The sequence below is a fragment of the Pipistrellus kuhlii genome, unplaced genomic scaffold (genome assembly GCF_014108245.1).
Source record: "Pipistrellus kuhlii isolate mPipKuh1 unplaced genomic scaffold, mPipKuh1.p scaffold_m20_p_1, whole genome shotgun sequence".
Lineage (NCBI taxonomy): Eukaryota > Metazoa > Chordata > Mammalia > Chiroptera > Vespertilionidae > Pipistrellus > Pipistrellus kuhlii.
This window is the reverse complement of record NW_023425404.1, coordinates 76,781,254-76,802,256: the sequence shown is the minus strand read 5'-3', so window position 1 is coordinate 76,802,256 and position 21,003 is coordinate 76,781,254. Positions and strand designations below refer to the sequence as shown.

General features: G+C 44.2%; 1 protein-coding gene and 1 long non-coding RNA gene across 11 annotated transcripts in view; one reads left to right on the top strand and one right to left on the bottom strand.

The window, feature by feature from the left end:
- The window catches only part of BEND7 (BEN domain containing 7), an 80,516-nt gene extending 79,650 nt beyond the window's left edge, over nt 1-866 (bottom strand). For all 10 annotated transcript variants that reach the window (XM_045585599.1, XM_036452484.2, XM_045585594.1 and 7 more), the window contains exon 1: nt 643-866. In XM_045585599.1, coding sequence (XP_045441555.1) covers nt 643-703 — 61 coding nt within the window. In that variant the 5' untranslated portion in view covers nt 704-866. The remainder of the gene's footprint in view (nt 1-642) is intronic.
- An 18,034-nt stretch (nt 867-18,900) lies between these two features.
- On the top strand, nt 18,901-20,625 carry LOC118727109. Its single transcript, XR_004990494.2, has 3 exons — nt 18,901-19,010; nt 19,461-19,548; nt 20,479-20,625. It is a non-coding gene; the product is annotated as an uncharacterized LOC118727109 (long non-coding RNA).
- The last annotated feature ends 378 nt before the right edge of the window (nt 20,626-21,003 follow it).

Below are 21,003 nucleotides of genomic sequence, written 5' to 3'. Positions count from 1 at the left end.
GATGACAGGATTCAACTTTCCCCTCCTCTGATACAATCAGCCCCAGCCCAGACACTGCGGTGCACACCTGTTAAATCATCAGGAACTGACTGTTGTTTTTTTTTCTTTTAAAAAAATGATACTTATCTGACTGATAGGTGATCTATCCTAAGATATCTTTGCAACTCCAATAACGTCCCTAGAAACGGCTTCGGAAATGGACCATTCTTATAAGGGTTTGTACGGCACATGAGCTTCTTTCTCGTTCTTAAAAAGAATCACCTCCACCCTCTTCCTTTCTCTTTGGGGGTGAAAATCCCAAACCAATAACCCAAGCCCACGATCCCCAGTCGGATGGGGTCCGCACGGCCCGGGGAGAGGCGGTTCGCCCCCGGCCCCCGCCCGGCCACGGGAGCGGAATACCAAAGAGGGCTCCGGCTCCCCAAGTGTCATTGTTTGCTAATTTCCTCAGTGGCCTCCGACTTGTTTACCTGGAACCACCGCCGCCCGCCGCCCCCGGACAACTTTGCCCGCCCCCGGGTGCGGGCCGCGGAGGGAGCGGAGGGAGCGGGGCCGGGGGCCGGGGGCCGGGGCGGGGGCGGGGAGCGGGGGCGGGCCGCGCGGGGCTGCGGACGCGGCGCCACGTCCGGCCGCGGCGCTCACCTCGGCTGGGCAGTTTGAAGCTCTGGGATTTCCTGCTCCGCTTCCTCTCCGAGAACTCCATGGCGCGGCGGCCGGCGGCGGGTCACCGCGGCGGGGGCGCCGGGACCAAGGTCCGGCCCCGGCTCCGCGGGGGAGGCCGGCGCGGGGAAGAGCCGCCTGGGGCCGCGGCGCGCGGGGCTCGGCGGGAAGCGCTTTCCCGGCAGAAGTTGCCCCTCCCGGCCGCCGCCCGGGCCCCGCCGCACGCCCCCGGCCCCGGCGCCCTTCCCGGCTCCCTTCCCGGCCCCGGGGGAACGCGGCCGGAGCCCAACTTTCCGCGGGGAGCGCGCCGGGGCGGGGGCGGCGGGCGCCCCGGGTGTCGCCGCGGGCCGGCCTGGGCGCAGCTCGGGGCGCGGCGGGGGCGGCGGCGGCGAGCGCGGCCCCGGGGACGCGGCGGGCGGGCCGGAGGCGGCGGCGGCGGCGGCGGCGGCGGGTGCGAGCCGGGTCGGGGCGCTGACCGCCCCCGCGGGAGGAGGGGCGCCGGGAGGGGGCGGCGCCGCGGGGACCCCGGGGCCACCTGCTGGCGGAGCGCGGCCGCGGCCATCCCCGGGCCCGGCCGCCGCCTCCCGCCCACCTGGCCGCGCGCGCCCCGCGGAGGAGCCGGAGGCCGCGGCTTCCTCGGCCCGGCCCCGCCGGCACCCGGGGCCCGAGCCCGCGCGGGTGGGGAGGGGCGCGGGGAGCCCCGGCGCTGGGCTCGCCGGCCTGTGGCTGCCGCTCCCGGGGGTGGATCTGGTTATAAACAGTCCTGGGTGTCGGGGACCCTCCTGGCCGGCCCCTCCGCCTGCAGATCCAGGATGACCAAGGGTGAGACTCGCTGGTTTTAGGCAAGTTTTAGGGAAAAACAGGTACCGGAAACTTACCCATCTGCGCTCTGCAAGGAAACGAAGAGATTTTAGAATTGATTGGTGAGAAGAGTGTAGAAGGAGTGAGCTTCAATTCTTTACCCCAATGCAAAGAGGGATGTGGGAAGATTCAGAGTTACATTCAAGAAGAGAACTTGGAGCGGGTGGAAGGGTCAGGTGCAAAGTGTGTGGGTACATGATCGCCCTACTGTCTCTTAGGGAAGAGACCGGCAAGGCAGGTGCATGGGACGCTGCCACTTGATAGGATAGTGCCACAGTCATTGACATAAACAGAATGCTTTGGCAGTTTTATATAATATTCTTTTCTGGGGGGCTAATAGCTTTAAGGTGGGGATGGGAAAGAATTTCACACCACCTGGGAATGGCAGAATGGGATACAACAAGCCAAAGTGATCATTAGCCGAAACCGGTTTGGCCCAGTAGATAGAGGGTCGGCCTGCTGACTGAAAGGTCCCAGGTTCGATTCCCGTCAAGGGCATGTACCTTGGTTGCAGGCACATCCCCAGTATGGGTTGTGCAGGAGGCAGCTGATCGATGTTTCTCTCTGATGTTTCTAACTCTCTCTAGTCTCTCTTCTTCTCTGTAAAAAAAAAAAAAAAAAAAAAAAAAAAAAAAAAAAAAAAAAAAAAAAAAAAAAAAAAAAAATCAATAAAATATATTTTCAAAAAACAAACAAAGTGATCATTAAAAGTACCCGGCCAAACTGATCATGTCTAGACCCAAATACAGAGAGTGAAGAAACGGACAACAAACACATCCACCACTGTGGCAAATTCAGGTGGTCCCCAAAGAGTAAAGAGGAATAAGGGGAAAGGGTATGTTGATAAATGTGGTAGATACTACTGTGAGTCTCGCTGAAATGAGACAGCCACTCAGGGTCCATGTTGGTGAGTAGGACAACTGGGAGAAAGGGGAAGTTGAAGGCAACTAGCCAAACATACACAAACTGGGAAACAAAACTAAGGAACTAGGTAGCCAACCAAGGAGCAGAAGCAGGGCGTGGTATGCATCCTGAAGTCTTAGGTGCTATGCTGCTAGGTGCTGGAAGAGCTGTTCTTTCAGTTCCTTAAAGCAAACCCTTAAACAGGAGGTTTTAAAAATATATTTTATTGATTTTTTATGAGAGGAAGGGAGAGGGATAGAGAACTAGAAACATCAATGAGAAACATTGACCAGCTGCCTCCTGCACACCACCTACTGGTGATATGCCCGCAACCAAGGTACATCCTTGACCGGAATCGAACCTGGGACCTTTCAATCCGCAGGTCGCAGGCCGATGCTCTATCCACTGAGCCAAACTGGTTTTGGTTAATTTTTTTTTTTTAAAGAGGGAAAGAAAGGAGGGAGGGAGAGTGAAAGAGAGAAGAGAGAGAGAGAAAAGAGAGAAAGCATTGATCTTTGGTTCCATTTACTTATGCATTCCTTGGTTGATTCTTCTATGTGCCCTGACTGGGGATGGAACCCAAAAACCTTGATGTATCAGGATGACACTCTAACTAAGCTATCTGACCAGGGCCTGCAAACTTGAATTTGTCAGTGTAGTAGTATCCTAAGGCTTCCATAACAAATTACCACAAACTTGGTGGTTTAAAACAATAGAAATGTATTCTCTCACAGTTCTAGAAGTCAGAGATCACTGTCACTGGGCCAAAATCAAGGTGGTAGCAGAACTGCTATCTCCAGAGGCTCTGGAGAAGAATTCGTTCCTTGCCTCTTTCTATGCCTTGCTTCACTTAACTTCTGGAGGCTGCAGGCATTCCTTGGCTTGTGGCCACATCACTCCAATCTCTGCCTCTTTCTTCACAATACCTCTCCTCTATGCGAGTGAAGTCTCCCTGTGCCTCTCTCGTAAGAACTCTTACAATGGCATTTAGGGCCCACTTGATTATCCAAAATAATCTCTCCATCTCAAGATCCTTAATTCAATCACTTCTACAATGATTATTTTCCTTATAAGGTTATATCACAGGCTCTAAGGATTAGGATGTGGGTGTTTTTGGAGATCCATGTTTAAGTCTTAGTCAGATTGCCTCCAGATTAACTAAATGATTAAGGCAAGATAGTTACATTATAGACAAATTCTGGTTGGGAGTCTGGAAATGAGTGCAACTACTCAGTCAAAAATTTTAATATCTGTGGGTCTCTGTTTCTTTATCTGTAAAAATAATAACATGTCTTATCAATTCTACAAAGTTCTTTCGGTGGAATCCTTCATGTAAAAGTGATTTGAAATATTAAAATTTAGGGTCATGTGATATTACTCCATGCCATACTTGAGAAGAAGAAATTGAGTATCTTACCTAGCTATCAAAGTTCAAATTTTTGCCAATGCATGAAATTCCTAGGTAGGTGAATACTTCCTGTGACATTAGAGGTATCCAGGGCATAGGGGAAGTTAGCCTGGATTTTATCCCAAATGTTTAAGACAGTGTAGCATCGTAGTTTAAAATGTGTCCTCTGGTATCAGACTTCCCGGGTTTGAAACTCAGCATGATTGCTTCCTACTGGCACAATCTTGGGCAATTCAGGGACTGTTATAAATGAGTTACCCTCCCAGCACTATATCCAGGGATGATTAATAGAATTGTTAACTAGTACAAAGGGGGTTAGTGCTAAAGGCGTAAAGGTGTCTAAGGGGTACAGAGTATAGTCTCTACTTTTGTCTGAGGGAGAAGGAATAATAAAGGAACTAAGGACGGCCCACCCCCATCCCAAGGCTGGGATTCAGTCCTTTTCAGAGAAGCTATGGCTACTAGAAGGACCTGTAACGTGCTGGTAGCAAAAGACTTTTAAGAAATGGGGCCAGAGTTGCTCTGCAGAAGCAGTAATCAGTGAGGAGAAGGTGGCCAAAGGTGTAGCTGGGACTCCCCCAAGCTGGCATCTGGGCTCCCACATTAAATAAAGATCTTCGGGGGTCAGAACCTGTAAGGGAGGGTCTTCCTGGGGATGCAGCCCTGCAGTGTCCCTCTGGTGCCCTTTGACAGAGCCTAACATCCTGCCTGCTCCAGAGTACAAAGAGCAAAGAGGGGTGGGTTTGGAGCTGAGAGGCAATATATTGATAACTAACAGTTATTTATTCCCTTATGTTCTTTATGCCCCCTTCGCCCCCCCCCAAAAGTCTAATTTTCCTCATCAGAATGATTATAAAAAGTAAATGTGTTAATGAATGCTTGTAAGTGCCTAGATTGGTGGCTAGCACAGTCAGCTTTTTCAATTGTCTCTTATTTGTTGCCCCTCACAGGCCTGTGTCACAGCTGATCTCGATAAGAAATCAGGTCACTGCCCGCACCCTCATGAAGCGTCATCTTTAGCACCTTTAATTAGATGGTCAGATTTGAAATGCTCCATGGGTTATATTTGAAGGGTCAATACTATCTCAAAACCTACCTTTAGAGATGTAAAGACTTCAATAGTATAACAATTTGGAGGGAAGGTTAGCTCTTTTCATCAAAAATATTTATGATACCTTTCTGTTTGAGTCTTTAATTAGAGAAGTCAGTGCCAAGTAAGTTAATTCCTTCAGTGTGTATTAATTGCCTACTGTGAGTCAGTGTTCTAGGCCCCTGGGATACTGAAGTGAACGAGACAAAACATTTTTGTCCTCATGGAACTTGGATTCTAGGCGGGTAGCTGGGGGAGATAGGCAATAAACAAAATGAATGAAAATATGGTATAAATGATCCATGTATGGAGAAAAAGAAAATTGAGAATGAGGATAAATTTGATTCTTCTTCTTGTCTCACTACTTTAAAAAAGAGCATTTTGTGTGTGTATGTATGTGTATTTTGATGCCAGTTCCATGTGTATTCTTGTGGAAATCAGAAACCCAGGATCCCAGGAAAGCCTGTGATGGGAATGTTTCCTTTTCCACATAGAGATTTGTGTTAAATTTGAGTTAGGTTTTCCTGTTTTAAATCTTCCCTTTACAGTATAAACATGTTCACTTCGTCAGTCAGTTCAGGTTTATGGTACCACGCTGCGCATATTACTCAGGGGGTAATAAAGTTCTTTCCCAAGAGCAGCAGTTTAATACTCTTTTAAGTTCCAGATTGGTGTGATTATGCCTGATGAGCTTTAAAGCCAGTTTTTCCCCCCCACCTGTATGTCTAAATGTCAGCATCTTAAGTCTGAGGCAGGCCTCTGTGTTAAATTCTCTTTTAAATTTGTTTCCTCTTTTAAATGTTCATGGCAATGGCTGATCTTCAACCTATGAAATAAAAGTAGTTTTAAACTAATCTCTTTCATTTAATCCCCCCATTTCACAAACTTTAGAAACAGGCCTGAAAATTATAGGAACCACAATTTTAAAAAGTCTTAGTTTGATATGTCTGAAATTAATGCTTTAATGTATTCACCACAAATGTCTTTATACATCTCTGTTTTCTGTAATTTATACCATATACTGTCTACTCAAGTTAATGTGTGAAGCGTGGTTAAATTATGCCTAAGAAGGAATGTGAACATTATCTACAATAGAGTGACAGGAAAAGAGGTTGAGCAGGAGTAATGGGACAAAATTTAAATAAGACAAGTTGAAACAGAAGTTTCAGAAAAACTGTCAGTTATCTAAGATGTGTCTAACTGGATTAAGCTCTTTAGAAAAAACTATAAAACATTTAGAGGAAGTTTACTGGAAAAAGATTAGACAAAGTTATAGAAAATATTTCTATAGGGAACAATTCTAGAACATGTGGACTAAATGTGGACTATATAATCTAAGTTTATGTGTATCTCATATCTTCAGTTTTCAATCTTTGGTTTATCATGTCAAAGAAGGTTTGTGATAAAGATCAAATGACCTATAGAAAAGAGAGACAGACTTTTGTCAAAATTATTTATTGGTCTCTTGCCAGGTGGCTCGGTTGGAGGGTCCTCTTTATACCAAAGGTTGCAGTTTGATTCCTAGGTTGGGGGGTAGATCCCTGGTTGAGGTGGGAAGCAACCAATCAATGTTTCTCACATCAGTGTTCTCTCTTTTCCTTCTATCTCTAAAATAAAAATTAAAAAACAAACAAACATGCTCTCTGGTGAGTATTTTTATAAAAAGTTATTTCATTTGTTCTTTTTGCCAATGTGTCTAATATGCTGACAGGACTTTCATTCATTTTATCATGGCTAATTTAATGCTGGTGAAGGGGGCCAAATCGATGACCTGAAGACTGCATTCTGTTCTCTACTTCCCTGACTTGTACTTCAGTCTCATTCAAAAGGATTCTGGGTGAGAACTGTAAAGGCAGGGCAGTCTCTATGTCATTCAGTTTTCTTTGATTTTGAGTTTAATAGTGCAATACTAATTAGTGTTCTTAAATATTAATATTTAATTTGAAAATTAAATTCATTAGTTAGCTGAAACTCCTACCTATGTGCAGAGCACTTGCATCTGGGTTTTAGGCCCTATAGGAAATACAGCTCTCTGAGATACTGCTCCTGTCTTCAGTGACTGTACAGTTAGTTAGTTTCTAAAATGAGAAAGAGCTATTGTCTTCATATGGGTCATCACTTCTAAATAATAAATGAAAAGTGGGAAATGGAATTCAGACAGGTATGTGGGTATTGGGGAGAGGGTGTGTGCAGGATAAATAAACTTATTTATCTCCATCTACGATGGAGTTTATTTCCATCTATGATGTTCAATGGACTTGTTTTTAGTCTTGGATAAAGTTTCCAGAGAACAGAACCAATAGGAGAAGTGTAAATATAGAGATGGACATAGGTAAAGACAGATTATATATATATAAAGAGATTCATTTGAGGAATTTTCTCATGTGAGTCTGAGAAGTACCACAACCTATGTCTGTGAAGTGGAGTCCCAGGAGAGCTGCCGGTATTATCCAGTCTGAGTCAAATGGCCTGAGAACCAAGAAGAGGATGGTGTTGGTCCTAGTCCAAGGGCAGAAGACTGATGTCCCAGCTCAAGCAGGCAGGAAGAAGCAAAGGCAGTGAATTTCTCCTTCTCCTGCCTTTTTGTTCTATTCTGGCCCACAGTGGGTTGGATGATGCCAACCCATACTGGGGAGGGCCATCTGCCAAGTCCACTAATCCAACTGCTAATTTCATCTGGAAATAGCATCTGAAATAACATTTAATCTGGGTGTCGCAGGGCCAGTCAAGTAGACATACAATATATATATTTTTAAATATATGTTTTTATTGATTTTAAAGAAAGTTAGGAATATCAATGAGAGAGAAACATCAATTGCCCTCCCCTGCTGGCCTGATCGCCCCAAACTGTCCTCCCCTACAGGCCTAGTTGCCTCCTACACCTCCCCTACTGGGGATCAAGCCCACAAACTGGGCATGTGCCCTGACCTGTAATCAAACCAGCAACTTCTTGGTGCATGGGTCAACACTAAATCACTGAGCCACACCAGCTGGGCTAGGCACATAACATTTAGGGAGATCCAAGATGGCTGCACAGGTAAACACCTAACCACAGCCTCACACAACAATTTCAATAAAATACAACTAAAATACAAAATGGACATTACCCAGAACTACAGGAAACTCGACTGACTGAAAATTCTACAACAAGAAGGAAAGAGAAAACCAGAAGGAAAAGCTGAGGAGCTGTAAAAGCCTAAGGTATGGAGACACACTTTGCGCGTGCGCGGAGAGGACGGAGCCGGAGAGGAGGGGGAGGCTGAGTGCCTGGCTGGCGTTCCCTGGTGGAAAGGAGATAAAAGCTCCAGACTGTGCTGAACCCCAGATCCAAGAGCACTGAACCCCAGTTCTAGCTAGACCCCGGGGACCCAAGCTCATATGGAGGGAGCCTGGGCTGTGAGGCGGAATCCCAGGGGAGCGGTGAAAGGAAGTCCCGGAGGCACGCACATTGCGCGCAGAGAACAGACAGTTGGCTGTGCTGCTGATTGCCCTGTCGGGAAGGAGACAAAAGCTCCAGACTGCTCTGAACTCCACCTCCAACTCCACTTCCAACTGAACTGAACCCCAGTTCCGGGCTCATTGAGGGAGAGCCTAGACTGTTTGGTAGTGAGTGAAACTCAAGGGCACCTTTCTCTTAGAGGTGCTTGTAGTGAGTACCGAAGTTACCCTGAGGAACACTGAGACTCAGGAGCTTCATAGGGTGGGGCTGAGGGAAGCCAAGGCCATAGGCTCCACCCTGAAACTCTGCCCCATCCAAGCTGAGCACAGAGACTTTTAAGGCTACCAACTCAGGGAAGCTGTGAAAATGCTGAGACAAGGAGACAGATCACAAATGAAAGAAATGGAGGACAAAAAGCTACTGGATATAGAGTTCAAAACCACACTTATAAGATTTTTCAAGAATTTCCTAGAAAAGGCCAATAAAATAAATGAGACCTATGAGGATATGAAAAGGGATCAATTAGAAATAATAAGGGATCAACAAGAAATAATAAGGGATTAACAAGAAATAATAAGGGACACATAGCATTTAACCATCACAACTGTGATATCACATTTTAGCAGAATAGCATTCCTTTCAAATATAGAATTTGAAGTGGGAAACAACTTTTGGACTTGTTCAGAGGGGTATAAGCAGGACAGTCTTATCAGTGGCTGCCTGGGGCTTTACTCCAAAGCCTTGCCCCATCCCATTCTTCTGACACGCTCTAAGTGCATCTCCTTGTTTCTCTGCTCTTCTCAGAGCTCTGCTTTTGCTCAGGCTGAATCTCATCATTGACCCAGCCTCCTCCAGAATCCCCAAGTCCCTGGGCAACAGGAAATAGCTGTGAGCAAGGAGGCACTCATTATCCTCCATGGAGGTTGCTTCCTCTGAGCAGCACATGCCCTGCTCATCTCATCTCATCTCATCTCATCTCATCTCATCTCATCTCCAGGATCCTTTGTAGTAGAACCTTTGCTCAAGAATGCTTCGATGGGCCCTGTATCTTATGGGGGTAATGCAGTTTAAAAACAGCAAAGGAAAAATAAATAAATAAATTGATATCTGCCATGAAACTTGGGTGATGTAGTGATTTATCTGTTTTTTTTTAAAATTTGATTATTAGTAATTAATAATCTATATAGATACGTTTATGTGTTTTTTCTCTCTCTTTATTGATTATGATATTATATATGTATCCTTATCCTCCCCATTACCCTCCACCCTCCTCACTCAGGCCCTCACTCCCCTGGTGTCTGTGTCCATTGGTTAGGCTTATATGCATGCATACAAGTCCTTTGGTTGATCTCTCCCCCTTATCCCCACCCTCCCTACCTGCCCTCTGAGGTTTGACAGTATAATCAATGCTTAACTGTCTCTGATCTGTTTTTGTTCATCAGCTTATGTTATTCATTAAATTACACAAATGAGTGAGATCATGTGATATTTATCTTTCTTTGACTGGCTTATTTCACTTAGCATAATGCTCTTCAGTTCCATCCATGCTGCTGCAAATGGTAAGAATTTCTTTCTTCCTTTCTTTCTTTCTTTTTTTTTTTTTTTTTTTTTTTTTTTTTTTTTTTAACCACAGTGTAGTATTCCATTGTGTAGCTGTATCACCGTTTTTAAATCCACTCATCTGCTAATGGGCACTTAGGCTGTTTCCAAATCTTAACTACTGTAAATTGTGCTGCTATGAACATAGGGGTACATATATCCTTTCTGATTGGTGTTTCTAATTTCTTGGGATATATTCCTAGAAGTGGGATCACTGGGTCAAATGGGAGTTCCATTTTTACTTTTTTGAGGAAACTCCATACTGTTTTCTACAGTGGCTGCACCAGTCTGGTAATCCTGGAAATGCTAGCCATAGCAATTAGACAAGAAGAAAAAATAAAAGGTAGACAAATTGGAAAAGGAGACGTAAAATTGTTATTATTTGTAGATAACATGATACTGTACATAGAAAACTCTAAAGACTCCATCAAAAAATTATTAGACTTAATAAATGAATTTGACAATGTAGCAGGATAGAAAATTAGTGCTAAGAAATCAATGGCATTTTTATACACCAACAGTGAACTTACAGAAAGAGAGATTTTAAAAAACAATCCCATTTACCAGCGAATCAAAAAAATTAAGATACCTAGAAATAAACTTAACTAAGGAGGCAAAATATCTGTACTCAGAAAATTATAGGACACTGAAAAAAGAGATAGAGGAAAACATAAACAGATGGAAGAACATACCCTGTTCATGGATTGGTAAAATCAACATCATTAAAATGTCTATACTAGAGAGAAACCAAGATGACAGCATAGATAAATACCTGAACTTGCTGCCTCACACAACCACATTAAAACTACAACTACAAGACAAAACAGTCATCATCCAGAACCACAGGAAAGTTGGCTAGGTGGAAATTCTACAACCAGAAGGGAAGAGAAAAGCACACTGAGACTCTGAGGAGGTGAGGAATTCAAGTGCAGAGGTACGAAGGTGTGTGTGAAACGGGCTAGCAGCTGAGTACGCGGCTGGCTTTTTTAATCCGCAGGGAGACACAAGCTCCCAACTACTCTGAACTCCATTTCCGGATAAGACTCTGGGAACCCAGAATCATACGGGGAGAAACTGGACTTTCTGGCAGCAGGCAGAATTCGAGGGCGGCTTTCTCTCAGAGGTGCTTGCAGTGATTACCAAGGGACACTGAGACCCAGGGGCCTCTTAGGGCTGGGTTTGATGGGAAGCCATTGCTGTTTGCTCTGCCCTGAAACTGTGCACAGAAGCTTTTGCATATGAATGGCCTGGTCCTTTGAAATCTAAACTTAACTAACTGCAGCTGAGTCAGAATATCCAAAAGAAGGCCCAAGGCCCTGCAGCAGCTTGCATTGCTTCACAACTGGGCCTCATCTGGCACCTCCAAAATCCAAACAAAGAAGAGGAATCTGCAGATCTTTCCATAGCTCCTGCTGGATAGCCTCAGGCAGAGGCTAAATTAGCACCCCCTTGGAGATCCAAGAGCCAGTGTACCCAGTGGTCAGAGTAGGACCATCTAGATTACAACTCCTCAGATCCATATGGGATACACTCAGGGGACAGACTCAGTGAGAACCAAAGTCCCATTGAAGCAAGTCTTGCCTCATAAGGGTGTCTCCAGCATAGAAGTTCTCCCATCATAGACACAGCTGATCCTCACAGCCAATTGTCCTGGAGGTCAATTCCTCCCAGTGATACCAACAACAATCAAGGCTTAACTATAACAAGACTGTGCACACAGCCCACAAAGGTGTGCATCAAGAGTGTCCACCTCAGGTAACTGGGGAGGCTGAGCCATTGGGCCCTTTGGGACACCTAGCACACAAAGCCATTCTATCAACTCAGGGAAGCAGCAAAAATAGTCACAAAAGAAAGAAAAGGAGGAAAGAAAACTACCAGGTAGAGATTTCAACACCATGGTTTTAAGGTTTTTCAAGAATTTTCTAGAAAAGGCCAATAAATTTAGTGAGACCCTCGAGGATATGAAAAAGGACCAACTAAAAATTAAAAACACACAGACTGAAATAAAAAATAATATACAGAGATTCAACAGCAGACTAGAGGATCACAAGAATCAAGTAAAAAATTTGAAATACAAAGAAGCAAAAAATACCCAACTGGAAAAGAAAAAAAAAAAAAAAAAAGAATAAAAAATATGAAGATAGTGTAAGGAGCCTCTGGGACAACTTCAAGTATACCAACATCTGAATGTAGGGGAAGGGGGAGGAGGGGAGGTGCTGCCAGAAGAAGAGAGAGAGAAAGATACTGAAAACCTATTTGAAGAAATAATGATAGAAAACTTCCCCCATCTGGTGAAAGAAATAGACTTACAAGTCCAGGAAGTGCACAGAACTCCAAACAAAAGGAATCCAAAGAGGACCACACCAAGACACATCATAATTAAAATGCCAAGAGCAAAAGCCAAAGAGAGAATTTTACAAGCAGCAAGAGAAAAACAGTTACCTACAAGGGAGCATCCGTATGACTGTCAGCTGATTTATCAACAGAATCTATGTAGGCCAGAAGGAAGTGGCAAGAAATATTCAAAGTGATGTATAGCAAGAACCTACAACCAAGATTACTCAGCAAAGCTATCATTCAGAATTGAAGGGCAGATAAAGAGCTTCACAGATAAGAAAAAGCTAAAGGAGTTCATTACCACCAAACCAGTATTATATGAAATGCTGAAAGGTATTCTTTAAGAAGAGGAAGAAGAAGAAAAAGGTAAAAATAACAATTGTGAACAACAAATACATATCTATCAACAAGTGAATCTAAAAATCAAGTGAATAAAAAATCTGAGGAACAGAATAATCTGGTGAATATAATAGAATCAGGGACATAGAAAGGGAGTGTACTGACAATTCTTGGGGTGAAAAGGGTGTGGGGGCTGCAGGAAGAGACTGGATAAAAATCATACACCTATGGATAAGGACATTGGGGGGTGCGGTAAGGGCATGGGGTAAGGTGGGAACCAGGTGGAGCGGAGCTATGGGGGTGGGGGGGGGAAGAGAAACAACTGTAATAATCTAAACAATAAAGATTAAAAAAAAAACCGTAAAATGCCCATGCCACCCAAAACAATCTATAGGTTCAATGCAACCCCCATTAAAATACCAATGGCATATTTCACAGACATAGAACAAACTCTCCCAAAATTTATCTGGAATAAAAAAAGACCCCAAATAGCTGCAGCAATCTTGAGAAAGAAGAATAAAATAGGAGGATCTCAATACCAGATATAAAGTTGTATTACAAAGCACTGTTCTCAAAACTGCCTGGTATTGGCACAAGAACAAACTTATAGACCAATGGGACAGAATAGAGAATCCAGAAATGGATCCAAACCATTTATATACTTTTAACAATTTTTACTAATATAACTGGTATCTTTTATAGTTACATAACAAATAAAATGTAAATATATCCCACATTGTCTTTCAGAATAATGATTAAGTCATATGAAGTTACACGATACTACAATTGTTTCCATCTCTTAAGAATTAGGGTGAGATTCCTATTTTTCTTTTTTTATGAAAATGATCAGAATTGAAGGTAAGAAAGTGAGAATTAGCTAGATTAAACTGCATTTAGCACTTCAGATTTTCACTTTTTCCCCACTCAATATGTATTAGTGTTTTTTAAGAAAAAGAATTACGAGGTTGTTTTTTTTTCTGATTAACATAAAAGTAAATTTATCCAATTTTTCTTCATCCTCTTGCCCAAATAATCATATATAGGCACTTAAACAGGAAAGATATAGCACTCTTTTTCCACAAAACAATTAGTACTCCAGTAGAAGTTCCTTTCTCCTGATAGGAGTGCCACTAAATATATTGCTAAGCTTGAAGCAGAGGCTAAATGGTTTGATGAGAATAGTTAGTTCTTTGAGGGAAGTCAATGCTTTCACACTGTTGTGGTTCAGGTTCTTAAAAGGTTGAACATTTTCCAAGGTCCTTCTCCATCTCAGCATATTGTTCTTTAAGCCTCTCCACAGCTTTTCTGTGCTCTTCATCCACTTCAGCTTGTTTGTTGTGTTGTTCTTTCATGAAGTCTTCCCACTGGATTATATGGTGGTTTTCACTAGCTATTAAATGGTCATTATAAATCTTTTTTTGTTTCTGCTCCTCCTGTTGGAGTCTATAGACTGAGTCAGTAGCTGTTTGCATTGATTCAGCAGACCCTCAAGTTCCACCAAAAGTTTCCAGCCATGTCTGAGAGGCAGCCTTGGGGCGGAGGCAGGCGAGGAGCGAGTTGTTCCGGGCCTGGCTGCTTCGGGCCTGGCCTCTGTTGCTCTGGTCCATTCCACAACCAGCTGCTCCGGGTCTGGCCACTGCCGCTCCCGACCTGGCTGCTCCGGGCGTGGCTGCTGCTACTCCAGGCCTGGCTGCACCCGACCCGGCTGCTCTGGGCCCGGCCACTCCAGGCCTGGCCGCTCCCAGCCTGGCAGCTGCTGCTCCGGGCCTGGCAGCTCCCGACCTGGTGCTCCGGGCTTGGCTGCTGCTACTCCGGGTCTGGCCGTACCCGACCCAGCTGCTCCGGGCCTGGCCACTCCAGACCTGGCTGCTCCAAGCATGGTTGCTGCTGCTCTGTGCCTGGCTGCTCCCAACCCGGCTGCTCTGGGCCAGGCTGCCCCGGGCCCGGCCTCTCCGAACCTGGCAGCTCCCGGCCTGGATGCTCCAGACTTGGCTCCTGCTGTTCTGGGTCTGGCTGCTCCCGACCTGGCTGCTCTGGACCCAGCTTCTCCAGGCCCGGCCACTCCGGGCCTGGGTGTTCCTGGACTGGCCACCCTGGGCTTGGCCGCCTCCGCCTCAGGCCTGGCTGCCACTGCCCCAGGTCTGGCTGCTCCAGGCCTGGCTGTTGCTGCTCTGGTTCTGGCTGCTGCTGCTCTGGGGCCTGGCTGTTGCTGCTCTGGGGCCTGGCTGTTGCTGCTCAGGGCCAGGCTGCCACTGCCTTGTGCCTGGCCACTCTAGGCCTGGCCGCCGCCGTTCCAACATTCTGTCCCTTTTTTTTTTTTTTTAAAACAAACAAACACGCATTTATGTTGCAATGTTGGCTGCTGAGTTGAGTTCTGACTTAGTCTTCGATTTTTCAAGATCTTCTTTGTATTCTTTCTTAAGTAATTTTACTATCTTTTGTTCTCACTTGATTTCTTCACATTGGAAACTTCTTCGGTTTCTTCCTCCTTGTCCTAGAAGCTCAGCAGGTTGGCCTGTGGCACCCCTTTGTTCTCTGCAGGCTCCTGCGCTGCTTCAGCCTGTTGCCTGGTTCGGTGCTGCCCAGGAAATAGCCCCCGGGCTCCGTGGCCCATGCTCAGTGGTTGAAGGCCCAGGGGCACCCCCCCCACCCCCAGGGGCCCTGTCGCCTGGCTCCTTGCTGGCGCCCGGCTGGCCAGTGTCCGGGAGGGGCTCCTGCTCCTCGTCGCATTCCTCCAATCTGGAGCTTTTTTTCTTCTTCCCACTAGGGGAGTCTAGCATCAGAGTCAACAGACTGTCCTCTGCGCGCAGTGTGCGCGACTCTGGGTGCTCCGCTTTTCGCCGCTCCCCCAGGACTCCACCTCACAGCCCCATCTCCCCCTGCCTAAGCCTGGGTCCCCAGGGTCTGGCCTAAAACTGGGGTTCAGAGCAGTCGAATCTGGTGCCCAGCAAGGCTGGAGCTCCTGTTTTTTTCCCTCCAGGGCAATCCCACATCAGAGTCAACATTCCTTCCCTTGAGCGCAATGTGCGCGACTCCGGGGCTCGGCCTTTCGCCACTCTCCTAGGACTCCACCTCACAGCTCCGTCTCCCTCTGCTTGAGCCTGGGTACCCAGGGATTGGCCCATAACTGGGGCTCAGTGCTGCCGGTTCGGGGGTTCAGCCCAGGCTGGGGGTTTTATTTCCTTCCTGCTAGGGAACGCCAGACAGCACCCAGCCCTCCCCTCCTCTCCGGCTGCGACCTCTCCGCGCGCGCGTGCGTGTGAGTGCGTAGCATGTCTCCGTACCTTAGGCTTTTTCAGCTCCTCTGATTTTCCTTCTGGTTTTCTCTTTCCTTCTTGTTGTAGAATTTTCAGTCAGTCGAATACCTGTAGCTCGGGCAATGTCCACTCTATATTTTAGTTGTATTCCATTGAAATTGTTGTGTGCTGCTGCGGTTAGGTGTCTACCTGAGCAGCCATCTTGGATCCTCCCCCTTATGAGTTTTTTTTTTTTTTTTTTTTTTAACAAACTAATTTATTTTAGAGTTATAGTTGACATATAATACTAGTTATAGTTGACATATAATATATTTCTAAGTTATAGAAATGTCTAATCACTATCAGGTGTACAAGATAGTGATTAGGCATTTCTATACCTTACAAAGTGATTACCATGATAAGTCTAGTAACCATCTGTCACCATACATAGTTATTACAATGTTATTGACTATTAGAGGTCTGATGCACAAAGATTCATGCAAGAATGAACCTTACTTCCCCTGGCTGCCGCACTGCCTTTGACTCCGGCCTGAGCCACCTTTCTGCCTTCCCACACTGCCCAGAGGCCCAGAGCGCCTAGGGTGGTGCAGAACACCTGGGTTGTCGCTATGGCAACAACACAAGCATCCTGCCACCCCCCACCCCTTTCACATGCCGCTCAGTGCCTGTGTATGCAAATTAAACCACCATCTTTTTTTAGTTAATTTGCATATTCCTTCTTGATTGGACAATTTACATCTTACACTTTTATTAGTGTAGATATTTCTTATGCTGTGCATTACATTCTAATGACAGTTCACATTTTTTGCAAGGTTACATGATGAAATTTTAGGTTTCTATGGCAGCAGATCCCAAAACTTATTGCCTTAAGATAGGGGTGTCGAACTCAATCAGAGAAGGGGCCAAAATCTAAAATCCAGCCTAAATCGCGGACCGAATGGTTTACTGAACAGTCATAAACTGTCATTGTGATGGAAACGCAGCGGAGTGCAGTGATGACAGCGCGGTGCGGGCCACATTGCAAGGCCTGGCGGGACGGATTTGGCCCGCGGGCCTTGTGTTTGACACATGTGCCTTAAGACAATAAAACAATAGTTTTTCTAATATATCTGCATTTGGGGCAGGCAGAGCTTGCTTGCACCAGCTTGTGTTTGCTCTACTCAGACAGCAATTGGGGCTCCTTAATGCCGAGCACAGGCATCACCTAAAACATCACTCAGCTGCACATCAGGCGGTTGATGCTGGTTGGCGGTTGATGGCTGGTGGTTGAGACCTTAGCGGGGATGTGGGCCAGAACACCTACATGAGGCCTCACCATGTGCCAAAATTAAATGGCACTACACTGGAAAACTTAAAGAGGGGTGAGGGTAGGCATCAAAGTGCTACTCTTCCCCCTGTCCCCCCACCCCCCACCATGCCAAAAGAAAGTCATGGAAATGTAATGTACAGCATAAGAAATATAGTTTTGTTCATCTGGGAAGTTATAAAATCACTCCCAGTTTCAAGGATGTATAGACCTCACTTGATGAGTAGTGAAAGTTCTAGAATTTCTGGGATGAGAAACACTGCAGTAGCCATTTTTGGAATGGACCACAGGTGCATATGCTACATTTACATAATACCACCTCTGGGTCTGAGGCTTCATTCTGAATGAAACCCATTAATATTTCTGCAACAAAATTAATGAACATTCACACAAAGTAGAATAAATTCAAATTACAAATCTAAATGCTTCAATTCCGTTTTTGCCATCAAATGAGTTACCAAAAATATTTTAGTTTTCATATATTTTTCAGACTCCAGTAAGTGATTTTTGATATGTAATATATTTTGTGCTGATGGAGGCTTTAGGTACCCGATACGTATCTGGAAAGACAGTAGAAGGACTAGGGGAGTAAGAAATCTTCACAGAAGAGGTAACTAAAAAGGGATTAGTGAGGAAGGACATTCTAAACCAAAGAAACTGTGTGAAGGAGTGTGGTATACGGAGAAAAGCAAGAGTTTCCGAATATCTGGAATATATACATGAGAGAGCATCAGGAGCCAGATCACAAAGAACCTTGAATACCATCCTATGGAATTTGGATTGCGTCTTGTAGAGACCGTTGAGTCAGTGTTTTAATCAGAAGAGGATGCAATTGTATTTGCCCTTTTGGGATGATTATTTTGATGACAGGCAGTAGATCAAGGGAAAGAGGATGGGCTTCACTTAGGAACTCCTCAGGAGGCAGCTAGAATTGATGATGGTCTGAAATAAGAGTGAGGAAGAATTGCTGCATTTAGCTGCCATTTCTTTTTGTACTCTAAGTCAGAGTGAATCAAGAAAAGCATGCTGTGGGGATGGTACTGAGTTGTCAGATTGCCTCTTTTCTAATTTAATTTTTTATTTGAGTAATGTATATATCTTGACAATGTAAAATAGCAAAAGGCGAATAAATACCACATCTCATTATCGCCACTCTTTTTTCTTAAAGGGTCCTACTTTCATTCCTTTAATTTTAATTTTAATTTTTTAACATAATAGAACATACTTTCACTTCTTTAAATGATTTCTTCTGAGATTTACCTTCATGATCTAAATAATATGCTGTACTTGAAAAAAAAACACAACTATTGAAAATGACTTAAGTAATAGAACTAATTCTCACATAATAAGTCCAGATTGGACAGGCTTCAGACTGTGTTTGCCTCCATCTCAGCGGGCTCCTCTCTCAATCACAAGATTCACGATTTAGTTCCAAGAGTCACATGGAAGAAAAATCCAGTGGAAGAAGAGCGGCTGTTCTTGTGAGTCTTTGTTTCGTTTAGTTTATCAGCAAATAAATCTTCAGAGGCTCTCCGGCTGCTTCCCCTCCTGTGCCCTTGGCTAATTTGGGTCACATGCCCTGTGTCAGATTATCAGTGTTGAGTTGGCATCACCACTACCCCTTCTAAGGTCTCCTTTGCTTTGAAGAGGAAAAGTGAGGAGCTTTTGCCAGAATTCCCTTTGTCGTGTGTTTTTAGGCTAGAGTGTGTTGATGGGAGACACCCTTGAGCCAGTCTGCTGGAGAGATCATTATTCTCTAGTTAATTGGAGCCAGAATCATAAGTGGATGTGACACTCCTAGGAACTTCAAGGTGAGTCTTGAGAACAGCCTGCTTGAGCGCTTCCAGTTGAGAAGGTCAGCGGTGATTTTTCTGACCATTGCTCCCTTAGGCCCTTTCTCTGGATAAGCCACCAATTTCTTATTTAAAAACCCTTTATGTAAAGAGTAGTTTCTGGTTGCCTGACTGATGACCCTTCCTAAGCATATCATTGATGCAAGGGAAATGAGTTATAGCACTGACACAGATTAATCAGGATTTATTAATCAGGTATGTGGGAGGAGGATGGACATCTGAACAAAATTCTTGTTCTGCCACTACCAGCACCACCACCAACAAAAATGGGTGGATACCGAAGTGTGATTTCAGAATGGAGCAAAATAGTGATGCTGGGAAATCTGGCTTTTGGTAATGGTGGTATAACTTAGTTGGACTAACCCTCCCATAGAAAATAATGGTAAAGTATGTATAAAAATATTGCAGATCGACTTTTTAAACACATTGGACAGAGATAAAAAGCAGGCAGAAATCGGAGATGAATCTACACTTAAAAGATTGGAACTGCACTGTGGTGATTTTTTTAGTTTGCAGTTTTTGCAGTTTTTGCTCAGAGATGCTCACCAACCCACTAGGTAGCTCAGGATGAAGTTTCAGCTTTACTGGATAGTGGTGTCAAGAATACAGCGGTCAGAACTAGAAGAGCAGCTGGGAAGCAAGGAGGGATCCTAGAAGGAAGGGAGCTGTGGAGGTGGTGAGTCTCCAAGTATGCGTAAACCCTGCTCATATTCTGGTCTTACCACTGAAGTTTGCATCAGTGTGGGAGACCACAAAGTGCCCAGTGGAAAAGTGGCAACTAGAAGCTGAAAGAACCGAGTAGGGATTTCAGTTATAGCTCATGGAGAGACAAGCTCTAGGTGAAGATAGGCCGGGGTGGGGGGGGGAGGAGGAAATACCATATATATATATAGATAGATAGATAGATAGATAGGTAGATAGATATAATTTAAACACAATCTATTTACTTTATATTTTTAAATATATAGCCCCAGTTAACATGCCTGCTTAATAATTCTCCTATGCAAAGAACGCTTAAAAAGAAATATTTTTTTTGCATGAATCCAAGTGGATTATTGTAAAATAATATTTGTTTTAGCATTGTTTAAAAATCTACTTCTCCTCAACAAAATATTAGCAAATCAAATCCAATAATGTATAAAAATTATATAACACAACCAAATAAGATTTATTTGCAACTATGCAAGGCTGATTCAACATTTGAAATCAATTAATGTAATCCATCACCTCAGTAGGCTAAAGAAGAAAAGTCATATGATCCTATGAATAGATGCAGAAAAATGTTTTTAGAAAATTGCTCATTTATGATAAAATCTCTCAACAAAGTAGGAATAGAGGGGAATTTCCTTAACTTGATAAAGAATAGAGAAGTTCCCTTCATCTTATTTGTGGTTTCTTTCCACAATGTTCCTTTTTATGGTTTCAGTTACCTGTGTTCAACCATAGTATGGAAGTATTAAATGGAAAATTCCAGAAATAAATAATTAGTAAGTTTTCAATTGGGTGCTATTCTGAGTGTGTGATGAAATCTTCACCTCCCCACTCCATCTCACCCAGGACATGAATCATCCCTTTGTCCAACATCTCTATCTATAATAAGAAGAGTGTAATATCCTTCCGGACGAAGCTGGGCCTGTGAGGCCCTCTAGTACTATTTATAATACCCAACTGTCAGTCACTTAGTAGCTGTCTCAATTATTTGTCTGTTGCAGTAATGTAGTGCTTGTGTTTAAGTGACCTTTATTTTACCTAATAACGGCCCTAATAACTTTTATTAAAGTGTATGTTATAATTCTATCTTATTAGTTATTGTCCATCTTTTACTACACCTAATTTATAAATTAAACTTTATCTTAGATATGTATGTATTGGAAAGAACATAGCATATAGAGGGTTTGGTACTATACACGGTTTCAGGTATCATAGAGAGTCTTGAACATATCCTCCATGG